This window comes from Oncorhynchus clarkii, chromosome 5 (genome assembly GCF_045791955.1).
Source record: "Oncorhynchus clarkii lewisi isolate Uvic-CL-2024 chromosome 5, UVic_Ocla_1.0, whole genome shotgun sequence".
NCBI lineage: Eukaryota > Metazoa > Chordata > Actinopteri > Salmoniformes > Salmonidae > Oncorhynchus > Oncorhynchus clarkii.
In genome coordinates, this window is record NC_092151.1 from 3,341,964 (window position 1) to 3,353,729 (window position 11,766).

Here is an 11,766-nt window from a genome sequence, read left to right on the forward strand (position 1 = left end):
ATTTTATTCAGAAAAGGTAGCCGCTTGTCAAACACTGTCTCTTACAGTGCAGAGGTGAGCACCTAACCACCTGTACCACAAAACAAAAAGCCTGGGTCCCTGGGCCTCTGGGTCCCTGGGCCTCTGGGTCCCTGGGCCTCTGGGTCTCTGGGTCCCTGGGCCTCTGGGTCCCTGGGCCTCTGGGTCCCTGGGCCTCTGGGCCTCTGGGCCTCTGGGTCTCTGGGCCTCTGGGTCCCTGGGTCCCTGGGTCCCTGGGCCTCTGGGCCTTTGGGTCCCTGGGTCTCTGGGTCCCTGGGCCTCTGGGCCTCTGGGTCCCTGGGCCTCTGGGCCTCTGGGCCTCTGGGCCTCTAGGCCTCTGGGCCTCTGGGTCCCTGGGCCTCTGGGCCTCTGGGCCTCTGGGCCTCTGGGTCTCTGGGCCTCTGGGTCCCTGGGTCCCTGGGCCTCTGGGTCCCTGGGCCTCTGGGTCCCTGGGCCTCTGGGCCTCTGGGTCCCTGGGCCTCTGGGCCTCTGGGTCTCTGGGTCCCTGGGCCTCTGGGCCTCTGGGCCTCTGGGCCTCTGGGTCTCTGGGCCTCTGGGACTCTGGGCCTCTGGGCCTCTAGGCAGACGAAGGCAGTTCAACGCTCACATACACCATGTTACACTTACAACTTGGGTATCTATGACTGTCTCAAATCAACACGTATAAACTTAAGCAGCAAAGTCCCATTGAGACCAATGTTTCTTTTGCAAAGAAGTATTCCATGTTATTGTGTAAGTGCTGATAAACTATTATCTTTGGCTTGATCATGAGGGGTCAGGGTGCTTACAATTTTAAATCAGGTCATCTCCAAATACCTGTAATAGCGCACTTTAAAATGTTATCATCGCTTTAGCCTAACAAATGACAGGGATAACTGGAGAAAAAATAAATGTGTCAAACCACTACGGCACCAAATCACAGACAGTTGTTTGTAGATTCTACTGCTTGACATTCCTTCTCTCACATGTATAAAAAGACGTGTCTCAGATTGGCTCAGTTACTGAAAATGAAAAACAGTCTGAGAAACTAGTGTTAAAACCTTCTCCTCAACGAGGAACAGCTCTTTTCAGGAATGAAAGATCCACACACACAGCGTCGATGGAACTTAGACACAACCTTCCTAGTCCCATCAAACAACCTTTTTTTTTATCTGACTCATCCTGGGGGAAAAAATTGTGTGACTCTTGAAACGTATGAACACTATTTTACTGAAATCGACACAAGATGAGTTTACACGACAAAGAGTAGTGTTCCTATGTGCACACACCTACTTCAGTACATATAAAATAATATTATTTTAAAACATCCACCTCAATAAATCATGTATATTATGGAACTGTAACAACCACACCAACATGTCAGAAGGTTTAACTCATCCTTTTCACTCAATAATTGAACTGTAACAACGTTGAATACATTTTGTACAAAAATAAAATCATTATCATAATTGACTTCAAAAGCCTTATTCAAGTTTAAAAAATACATATTTTCCTCGACGTTCACAAAAATTATTTGAGAGATTTAACGTCTGTCTTGACTATTCGTTTTTTTATTTATTTCTCTCCAGACTAAGACATACACCGAGTGTACAAAACATTAAGAACACCTGCTCTTTCCATGACATAGACTGACCAGGTGAAAGCTATGATCCCTTATTGATTTCATTTGCTAAATAAACTTCTATCAGTGTAGATGAAGGGGAGGAGACGGGGTGAAAGAAGGATTTTGAAGCCTTGAGACAATTGAGACATGAATTGTGTATGTGTGCCATTCAGAGGGTGAATGGGCAAGACAAAATTATTAAGTTCCTTTGAACGGGGTATGGTAGTAGGTGCCAGGCGCACCGGTTTGAGTGTGTCAAGAACTGCAACGCTGCTGGGTTTTACACACTCAACAGTTTCCCGTGTGTATCAAGAATGGTCCACCACCCAAAGGACATCCAGCCAACTTGACACAACTGTGGGAAGCATTGGAGTCAACATGGGGCCAGCATCCCTGTAGAACTCTTTCAACACCTTGTAGCGTCGTCCATGTCCGGACGAATTGAGGCTGTTCTGAGGGCATGAGGGGGAATACAACTCAATATTAAGGTGTTCCTAATGTTTTGTACACTCTGTGTACATAAATACCATTGTTTATGTATATAGTGGAATTATAGGAAAGTACATTCAGTGCACCAACTATGTAATAGTACTTACAGTATAGAGACTTAAAGATATCTTCCAAAAATGTTTAAGCATCAACAAAACAGTTTTCTTTACGGTGCCATGTTGGTCCACTGCATTAAACCATGGTTTCTGTGAAGAAGTTAAGCTAATTCATTTAGAAAGTGGAGCGCTTATTACATGATTTAAATACTTTATCGACAATCATAGGAAAACGTTTTAAATAAAGTATGAAATAGTTTGTAGAAACATGTCTACACAGAGTCCCTGTTGAGACCACAGATAAATATCACACAAGATTTCATGTAGAAACATGTCAACACAGAGTCCCTGTTGAGACCACAGATAAATATCACACAAGATTTCATGTTTTGATTTATGCGCAATATCATATTTCCCCAAAAACATAAATACCAAAGATACATTTTGCATAAATAAATTGCTCCAGAAATGTTATAAAACAAGAAATAAAATAATTATCTATCTATTGATTAAAAGCCCTTGTCTTGTTACTTCATTGTAGCTTGCTGCATTCTCAAGAAGCCTCTTCCCTTTCTGTCTGTATGTCTGTCTGTCCGTCCGTCCGTCCGTCCGTCCGTCTATTAACACAACAAGTTTATCTAAAATGTCTTTGAAAATGTATCTCTGACACAGTGTAGTTCAGGTTAACACAGCACTGATCCACAATGTTACCACATTGAACATAATTTGACTCCTACACTAAAACCTATAGGTCAACATTATTACAGGAAGAACAGTGCAAAGGGTATTTTGGTTGGAATGGAGGAAAATCTTTCAGAATTACCAAGGTTCCAAAATGAATTACCAAGGTTCCAAAATGAATTACCAAGGTTCCAAAATGAATTACCAAGGTTCCAAAATGAATTACCAAGGTTCCAAAATGAATTACCAAGGTTCCAAAATGAATCAGCCAGGTTCCAAAATGACAACCAATAGTAATCTTACAAAGATGTGATTGGTTTAAATCTATGTCAACTATTTATATATCACCAGAAGCTTCTGTCTGTTTCACATGAACACAGTTATTTAATAAAAACACATTTAGGTCTGGATTCAATCCGGATCGCACAAGATCCGTGTTAAAATGAGAAGGTAATTTCCGATGAAGCCAACGTATGCATCTTTTACCCTGAATGCTGTCTCTGCAAACGCGGGAACATCGTCTTTAAATTTCAAACAAGCTATAACGCGGATATTCGGCAATACTTTGGCAATGCGGATTGTATCCAACCCTTAGAGTTGAAAGTCTCAAGAGGTTGGTTTTGCTGTCATCTCATACACACATTGCACAACTCTAAACAGACAGATAATATATTCCAAGACAAGAGACTAAAGTGACTCAAAAAAATAAATCTGCACCTCTTATCTACATCACATTATTAAGCCCGATGGATTTGATCAACAACATTGTGATACTTTGACCAATTATATTTTTGTTTTACAGCGGAAAAAGCTTTAATTCCCATAACTTCAAACTACAGTGTAGAATGAGTCAGGGCCTTGAGGTGCCACACGAGACTCTTCCACTACCATTAATTGTAATTTGTTCTAAAGTCAAACTCACACTTTACTACAGATGTAACCTTATCATCTGACTCAGGTAATGACAATTATAACTGACAATACTCAGGTAATGCCAATTATACCTGGCAATACTCAGATAATGACAATTATAACTGACAATACTCAGGTAATGCCAATTATACCTGGCAATACTCAGATAATGACAATTATAACTGGCAATACTCAGATAATGACAATTAGAACTGACAATACTCGTGTAATGCCAATTATAACAGACAATACTCAGGTAATGACAATTATACCTGACAATACTCAGATAATGACAATTATACCTGGCAATACTCAGATAATGACAATTATAACTGACAATACTCAGATAATGACATTTATAACTGACAATACTCAGATAATGACAATTATACCTGGCAATACTCAGATAATGACAATTATAACTGACAATACAAAATATCATAGAACAGTGTTTTGATTCATATTTTTTTTTTAATCATAGAGATGACCTAGAATGTAGAAATTCTTGTTCTGAGGTGATGGGAACCCCGGATGTTTCACACTCTCTCAGTTATTATACTTCCTGTTGACCACAAACACCCGGGACCTACTGAACTGTATACTAGAGGCACAATGTCCTCCGCTCCTCACTCTTCTAATGGTTACTTGGTTCAGTGTTGTAGACTGCAGTCGTCAGTCTGGTACTCTCCTGTTAAGCAGAGGTTTTCATGTGATACTCTCCTGTTAAGCAGAGGTTTTCATGTGGTACTCTCCTGTTAAGCAGAGGTTTTCATGTGATACTCTCCTGTTAAGCAGAGGTGCTTTGGTCACTTTCAGGGCTGCACGAGGGCAAAATAAAAGTTAAATGTCTTGTTGTTTTAATACTACAACTCAAAGTGTCTGTAGAGGTTAGAGAGGTGGGATTCTCCCTTCTCCCCAACCGCTCACGTAGTTAGCATAGAGAGGTGGGATTCTCCCTTCTCCCCAACCGCTCACGTAGTTAGCATAGAGAGGTGGGATTCTCCCTTCTCCCCAACCGCTCACGTAGTTAGCATAGAGAGGTGGGATTCTCCCTTCTCCCCAACCGCTCACGTAGTTAGCATAGAGAGGTGGGATTCTCCCTTCTCCCCAACCACTCACGTAGTTAGCAGTTAGCATAGAGAGGTGGGATTCTCCCTTCTCCTCAACCACTCACGTAGTTAGCAGTTAGCATAGAGAGGTGGGATTCTCCCTTTTCCTCAACCACTCACGTAGTTAGCAGTTAGCATAGAGAGGTGGGATTCTCCCTTCTCCTCAACCACTCACGTAGTTAGCAGTTAGCATAGAGAGGTGGGATTCTCCCTTTTCCTCAACCACTCATGTAGTTAGCAGTTAGCATAGAGAGGTGGAATTCTCCCTTCTCCCCAACCACTCACGTAGTTAGCAGTTAGCATAGAGAGGTGGGATTCTCCCTTCTCCTCAACCACTCACGTAGTTAGCAGTTAGCATAGAGAGGTGGGATTCTCCCTTCTCCTCAACCACTCACGTAGTTAGCAGTTAGCATAGAGAGGTGGGATTCTCCCCAACCACTCACGTAGTTAGCATATTTCACTTACCATTTCAACACTCCTCATCCCTGTACAGTAGAGGTACTACCTCCTTTATAGAGGACTGACTCAGAGCAACAGAAAAAAAATACACTTCTCATCCCTGTACAGTACAGTCCGTTGATCAACAGTTGGTGCTGTCCCTGTCCCTGGTGCTGTTGGCCTGCAGGGTGGCTGAACTCACTGCTATCTGGCAGCCGTTGGTGACGTGATTCATGACTTTCTGTTTGAGCTGGGCCACCTGTTCCCTCAGGACCGAGGCGGTGGAGGTCAGGTCACAGTTCTGGGTCTTCAGAACCTTCACCTTCTCCTCTAGCCTGGAGATCCGCTCCAGCTTCCTTTTACGACACTTAGATGCTGCGATCCGGTTACGTAGTTTCTTCCTCTCGGCCTTGATCCTCTCCTGGGTCTCCAGGTCGATGGGAGAGAGCGAGGGAGGGGAGGAGGTGGGGTCCCCGGGAGGATGAGGGACCTCTGGGACAGTCTGAGGGGCGTCCAACCCCCTGTTGTGGGGATGGTGGGGTCCCTGGCCTCCAAGTCTGTGGGGGCCATGGCCTGGGTAGCTGTCGGGCATCTGGCCCCCTGGGTAGGATGATGATATATGGCTGGGGTGGTTCGGGTTGTAGCTGCTGAGGTTGGTATAGATGGGCAGGTCTCCTGCAGACATGATGTTCCTCTGGTAGGGGCCTTGCATAGAGGAGGAAGGGGACACGGGAGCTCCAACCAGCTGGTTCTGTTTATGAAGATCCGCCAGGGCTTTGACGAACCCATCGGCAAAACCCTCCTGTTCGTTAGTGGCGTTGTTCCGGTACATGAAGGGGTTACCTCCGTTAGTGTTGGGGACAGGAGACGTCGTCACCAAGCCCTGGTTAGACTGGATGATGAGGTGCTCGAGGTCAGGGGAGGCTAGCTTCAGAAGGTTCATATCTGACAAGCCGCTGGGCATTAACGAGCTGTTTGTGTTGCTGTTAATCCCTCCCAGATTATTAGGATTGATATTGCAGTTGCTCCCCGGCTGGCTTTGTAACAGTTTCAGGTCAGAGCTGCTGTGGGAACCGCCTGAGAAGTTATGTGCCACCTTCTTACTCATCATCTTGTGGCCCTGGTAACGTTGGTAATCTGCATGGTGTTGTCCGAAGTTGTGAGGAATACCTGGGGCTTCGTCGTGGTAGAAAGGGGTATCCATTTTAGCCGTCATTGACGCAGGGAGACGGAATCTTCATCATCTGATTAGTTAAGGTTTAAATGATCCCGTTGGCATTGGCTGTGAAGACTAGGACATTTCCCAAGAAAGTTTTTCTGTTCAAAAATATTCCAATAAAGAATTCGGGCCACCTGTTAAAATAGAAAATAAATGTAGATTCTACATATAATTCAACATGTGATTTGAAAACCAAAACAGATACATTGTATTTGATTTATATGACTACAGTGGGAGTAAAAAACTGTAGTTTCACTTTCGCTCAAAAGTCAAAAGCAACAAGCCGCTTTTAATCATTGGAACCTCTACACATAAATCCGATTTATAAACGTTGGCTATACCATATATACATCCTAATTTAAAGCGTTGGCTATACCGTATACATCCTATTTTAAAGCGTTGGCTATACCATATATACATCCTAATTTAAAGCGTTGGCTATACCGTATACATCCTAATTTAAAGCGTTGACTATATCGTATACATCCTAATTTAAAGCGTTGGCTATACCGTATACATCCTAATTAAAACTATTGGCTATACCGTATACATCCTAATTTAAAGCGTTGGCTATACCGTATATACATCCTAATTAAAACTATTGACTATACCGTATACATCCTAATTTAAAGCGTTGGCTATACCGTATATACATCCTAATTAAAACTATTGACTATACCGTATACATCCTAATTTAAAGCGTTGGCTATACCGCATATACATCCTAATTAAAACTATTGGCTATACCGTATACATCCTAATTAAAAGCGTTGGCTATATATCGTATACATCCTAATTAAAACTGTTGGCTATACCGTATATACATCATAATTAAAAGCGTTGGCTATATATCGTATACATCCTAATTAAAACTGTTGGCTATACCGTATATACATCATAATTAAAAGCGTTGGCTATATATCGTATACATCCTAATTAAAACTGTTGGCTATACCGTATATACATCATAATTAAAAGCGTTGGCTATATATCGTATGGTTTTAGGGATGTATTATCTGTAACACTTGAATGAAAGCGAGAACCACTTTACTATTAGGCTCTCAATAAAATGATTTATCCTACAGTTTCTAATAATAATTATATTTTAATACGACTTGTTATGGGAGTGAATGTATAGAAGAATAGCATAAGGTTGAATATTGGCACCATATTTTATCATATAGCGTACAGTACATCCATATGATCATATACGGTAGGATACACTATTATTGAGTGTATCATAATCATTCTTAAAATATAATAGTGTATCATAATCATTACTAAAATATAATAGTGTATCATAATCATTCTTAAAATATACTTACAATAAGCGAAGGTTTCACAATTCCACCCCGGTGGTGACAGGAAAGCCCGTTCAGTACGATGACTAGTTGATTAGCCGACTCACGTTGCGTTTCGAGAAATAAACCTTCACGTGAAACAATCCAGTGACTCAAAGGTGACTCGAGGTAGTCACACCGATCGATATTGACACAGAATACCATCCATCGTACCGTAGACGTTACCCACGCACGCTGCCTGTAAACCGGTGTTCCGGTTCGAGTGTGTGTAGGCAGATGGTCTATTAATAATGAATCTGATATCCTTGTGTTAAACAAAACTCACCAGGAAAAATGTATATCATCATCCCGTTAATTATTTGTATATATTTCACTGCCTTAGAATATAGACTGTTGACATTGGAGAAATCGGGCTTCTCTTCTGCCTCTCTCGTTGCCTCGTCTGCTAGCCGCCGCTGTCAGTTGGACTGGGGCTTTCTGCTTGGCCGATTAATACCATACGCCCTTCTCTCTCTCTATCTCTCTCTCTCCCTCTCTCTTTCTCTTTCTCTTTCTCTCTCCCTCTCTCTCTCTCTCTCTCCCTCTCCCTCTCTCTCTCTCTCTCTCTCTCTCCCCCTCTCCCTCTCTCTCTCTCTCTCTCTCTCTCTCCCTCTCCCTCTCTCTCTTTCTCTCTCTCTCCCTCTCTCTCTCTCTCTCTCTAGTTCCTGTAACTACTCTGCATAGATGTTAGTATTTTCACAAAGGTTTATTTCCTTTCATTTGAAATTGTATTGGTCTTTTGAAAAGCAGAACTCTACTGCTCACTGAATTATATAAAAAAAAATATATATATATTTTTTAAAACCTTTATTTAACTAGGCAAGTCAGATTAAGAACAAATGATTATATACAATGACAGCCTACCAGAAGGCAAAAGGCCTCCAGCGAGGGAGACCTAAGACAGCAACATAGCATGGCAGCAACACACAAACTCTAGGCTTACAATGCAAACTGTGCAATGTGTAGAGAGGGTTTTGCCTGGTTTAGAATTGCCACTACCATGCGCTAGGTATACTCATACAACAGTAGCTACATGGCACTCTTCAATGCTCTGGTACAAAACCGGGGAAAATGTCCCGAGTGAGGACACACGCACATAACCCTTAGTGGAGTAACGGCATAAAGATAATTGCACTCATCCCATATCCCATAAAACCCTATTGGCCTACTTTGTTAGTTGCACAACATTTGAGAATGTTCTTTGCACCTCCACACAAGATGTAATAACGTGTTGATAAGGATTTGGTTCTCAACAGCATTCACTTTCATTCTATTCTAAATAGGCAATGTGTAGCCTACAGTCTAACTGGTTTGGTCTTTTCCAGCAGGCATCAGAGCAGGAAGAGCAGGTCTATGGTACACAGTGAGGGTTTGAGGACATGGTCAATGCAATCGGCAACAACACAGGTCCCATATGGCATCCTATTCCCTGTATAGTACACCTCTAATAGGGCCCTGGTCAAAAGTAGTGCACTATATAGGGAATAGGGTGCCATTAGGGACGAACACACAGATGCCCTCTACTCCTCTACTCTAACCCAGCACCACACTGCAGATAGGGCCAGAGGGAGTCAGTACTGCCTGCCTGGCTTTAGATGGGGCCAGAGGGAGTCAGTCCTGCCTGCCTGGCTGCAGATGGGGCCAGAGGGAGTCAGTCCTGCCTGCCTGGCTGCAGATAGGGCCAGAGGGAGTCAGTACTGCCTGCCTGGCTTTAGATGGGGCCAGAGAGAGTCAGTCCTGCCTGCCTGGCTGCAGATAGGGCCAGAGGGAGTCAGTACTGCCTGCCTGGCTTTAGATGGGGCCTCGAGAGGAGTCAGTCCTGCCTGCCTGGCTTTAGATAGGGCCAGAGGGAGTCAGTCCTGCCTGCCTGGCGGCAGATGGGGCCAGAGGGAGTCAGTCCTGCCTGGGTGGCTGGCTGTGTTGTCCAGTCCAACTGCGTTAGTTTAGTTAAACCATCTGAAGGTGAACTGCTCTAGGATGTTATTCAACCTTTGTGAAGCAGTGAATATCGGACTGGACTGGATTGTTATGTGTGTGTACCAAATGCCACCCTGTTCCCTATGTAGTGCACTACTTTAGACCAGAGCCCTATTCCCTATATAGTGCACTACTTTTGAACAGAGCCCTATTCCCTAAACAGTGGACTACTTTAGACCAGAGCCCTATTCCCTATGTAGTGCGCTACTTTAAACCAGAGCCCTATTCCCTATATAGTGCACTACTTTAGACCAGAGCCCTATTCCCAATGTAGTGCACTACTTTAGACCAGAGCCCTATTCCCTATATAGTGCACTACTTTAGACCAGAGCCCTATACCCTATATAGTGCACTACTTTTGAACAGAGCCCTATTCCCTATATAGTGCACTACTTTAGACCAGAGCCCTATTCCCTATGTAGTGCACTACTTTAGACCAGAGCCCTATTCCCTATATAGTGCACTACTTTAGATCAGAGCCCTATTCCCTAAATAGTGGACTACTTTAGACCAGAGCCCTATTCCCTATGTAGTGCGCTACTTTAAACCAGAGCCCTATTCCCTATATAGTGCACTACTTTAGACCAGAGCCCTATTCCCTATGTAGTGCACTACTTTAGACCAGAGCCCTATTCCCTATATAGTGCACTACTTTAGACCAGAGCCCTATTCCCTATGTAGTGCACTACTTTAGACCAGAGCCCTATTCCCTATATAGTGCACTACTTTAGACCAGAGCCCTATTCCCTATAGACCAGAGCCCTATGAAATGCACTATAAAAAGCGAATAGGTTTTCCTTTACCTTCAAGGGTCAGTCAAGATAACAGACGTTTTGTCCTGCTTCACAGAACGACCATGATAGAAAATAAATAGTTAGGTTCAACCCACCTTGAATTTAGGTGTTAGCACATTCAGGACTCACGTGTGGAGCTGATTCGGTTGGACAGAATAGCTAGAGTTGTGGAGGTAAACATCACATCAGACCAATCAGAACAAGAGACGTTCTAAAATAGGTTTCCTGATGGTCTTGTCTACTAGCTACACAAAACTGAATTTATACTCGTAAAAAAATAAGAAGTTATTTCCCAATTTGAAATGGATAAAGGCAAACATTTTATTTATTACCATGAAATTAAATCTTGTGAGAGTTTGGACAATTTGATACACTATATTTTATGAACCAACATGCACCCCCCCCCCCCCCCCCCCCCCCCCCCCAAAAAAAAAAAATAATAATAGCAAAGCGAGATATGAATCATACATTTCAATTTCTTTGACTTGCCGTGAAATATTTTGAAATATATATACACTTTTATGGTTAAAGTTCTAGTCGTAATGAAACACTTTGAAATAGGAAATGAATGTCCTTTCAGCCTCCACATTTTAACATAACATATTTTATAGCAATTCTTTCTATTTATGTATCTATTTACACACTTGACTTGAGTTGATTACAGTTTTCAAGGCAACATTTCTCTCATGTTATTTATATGTGCCAGACAGTTAAATGTACTGTATGCCTCTCTATATAAAACAGATGTGGGGCCATTTTTAGATGAAATACATTGATATATATTTGCGACATATAACGTCTGCTGTACAGTGGCATGGAGTGGTGATTACACCTGTGGCATGGAGTGGTGATTACACCTGTGGCATGGAGTGGTGATTACACCTGTGGTGTGGAGTGGTGATTACACCTGTGGTGTGGAGTGGTGATTACACCTGTGGTGTGGAGTGGTGATTACACCTGTGGCATGGAGTGGTGATTACACCTGTGGTGTGGAGTGGTGATTACACCTGTGGTGTGGAGTGGTGATTACACCTGTGGCATGGAGTGGTGATTACACCTGTGGCATGGAGTGGTGATTACACCTGTGGCATGGAGTGGTGATTACACCTGTGGCATGGAGTGGTGATTAC

At 42.9% G+C, this 11,766-nt stretch overlaps 1 protein-coding gene across 1 annotated transcript; it reads right to left on the reverse strand.

Moving 5' to 3' along the window:
• Positions 1-4,092: 4,092 nt before the first annotated feature.
• LOC139408262 (transcription factor Jun-like) lies at positions 4,093-8,222 on the reverse strand. Its single transcript, XM_071151947.1, has 2 exons — positions 7,851-8,222; positions 4,093-6,659 (listed from the first exon to the last, which is right to left on the reverse strand). Exon 2 carries the CDS (start codon positions 6,520-6,522, stop codon positions 5,449-5,451), a length of 1,074 nt encoding a protein of 357 aa, XP_071008048.1. The 5' UTR covers positions 6,523-6,659; positions 7,851-8,222; the 3' UTR covers positions 4,093-5,448.
• Between the last annotated feature and the right edge of the window lie 3,544 nt (positions 8,223-11,766).

Excerpts from the sequence above, each read along its gene's own strand:
- LOC139408262 (XM_071151947.1), bottom strand. The coding sequence starts at position 6,522 with ATGACGGCTAAAATGGATACCCCTTTCTACCACGACGAAGCCCCAGGT.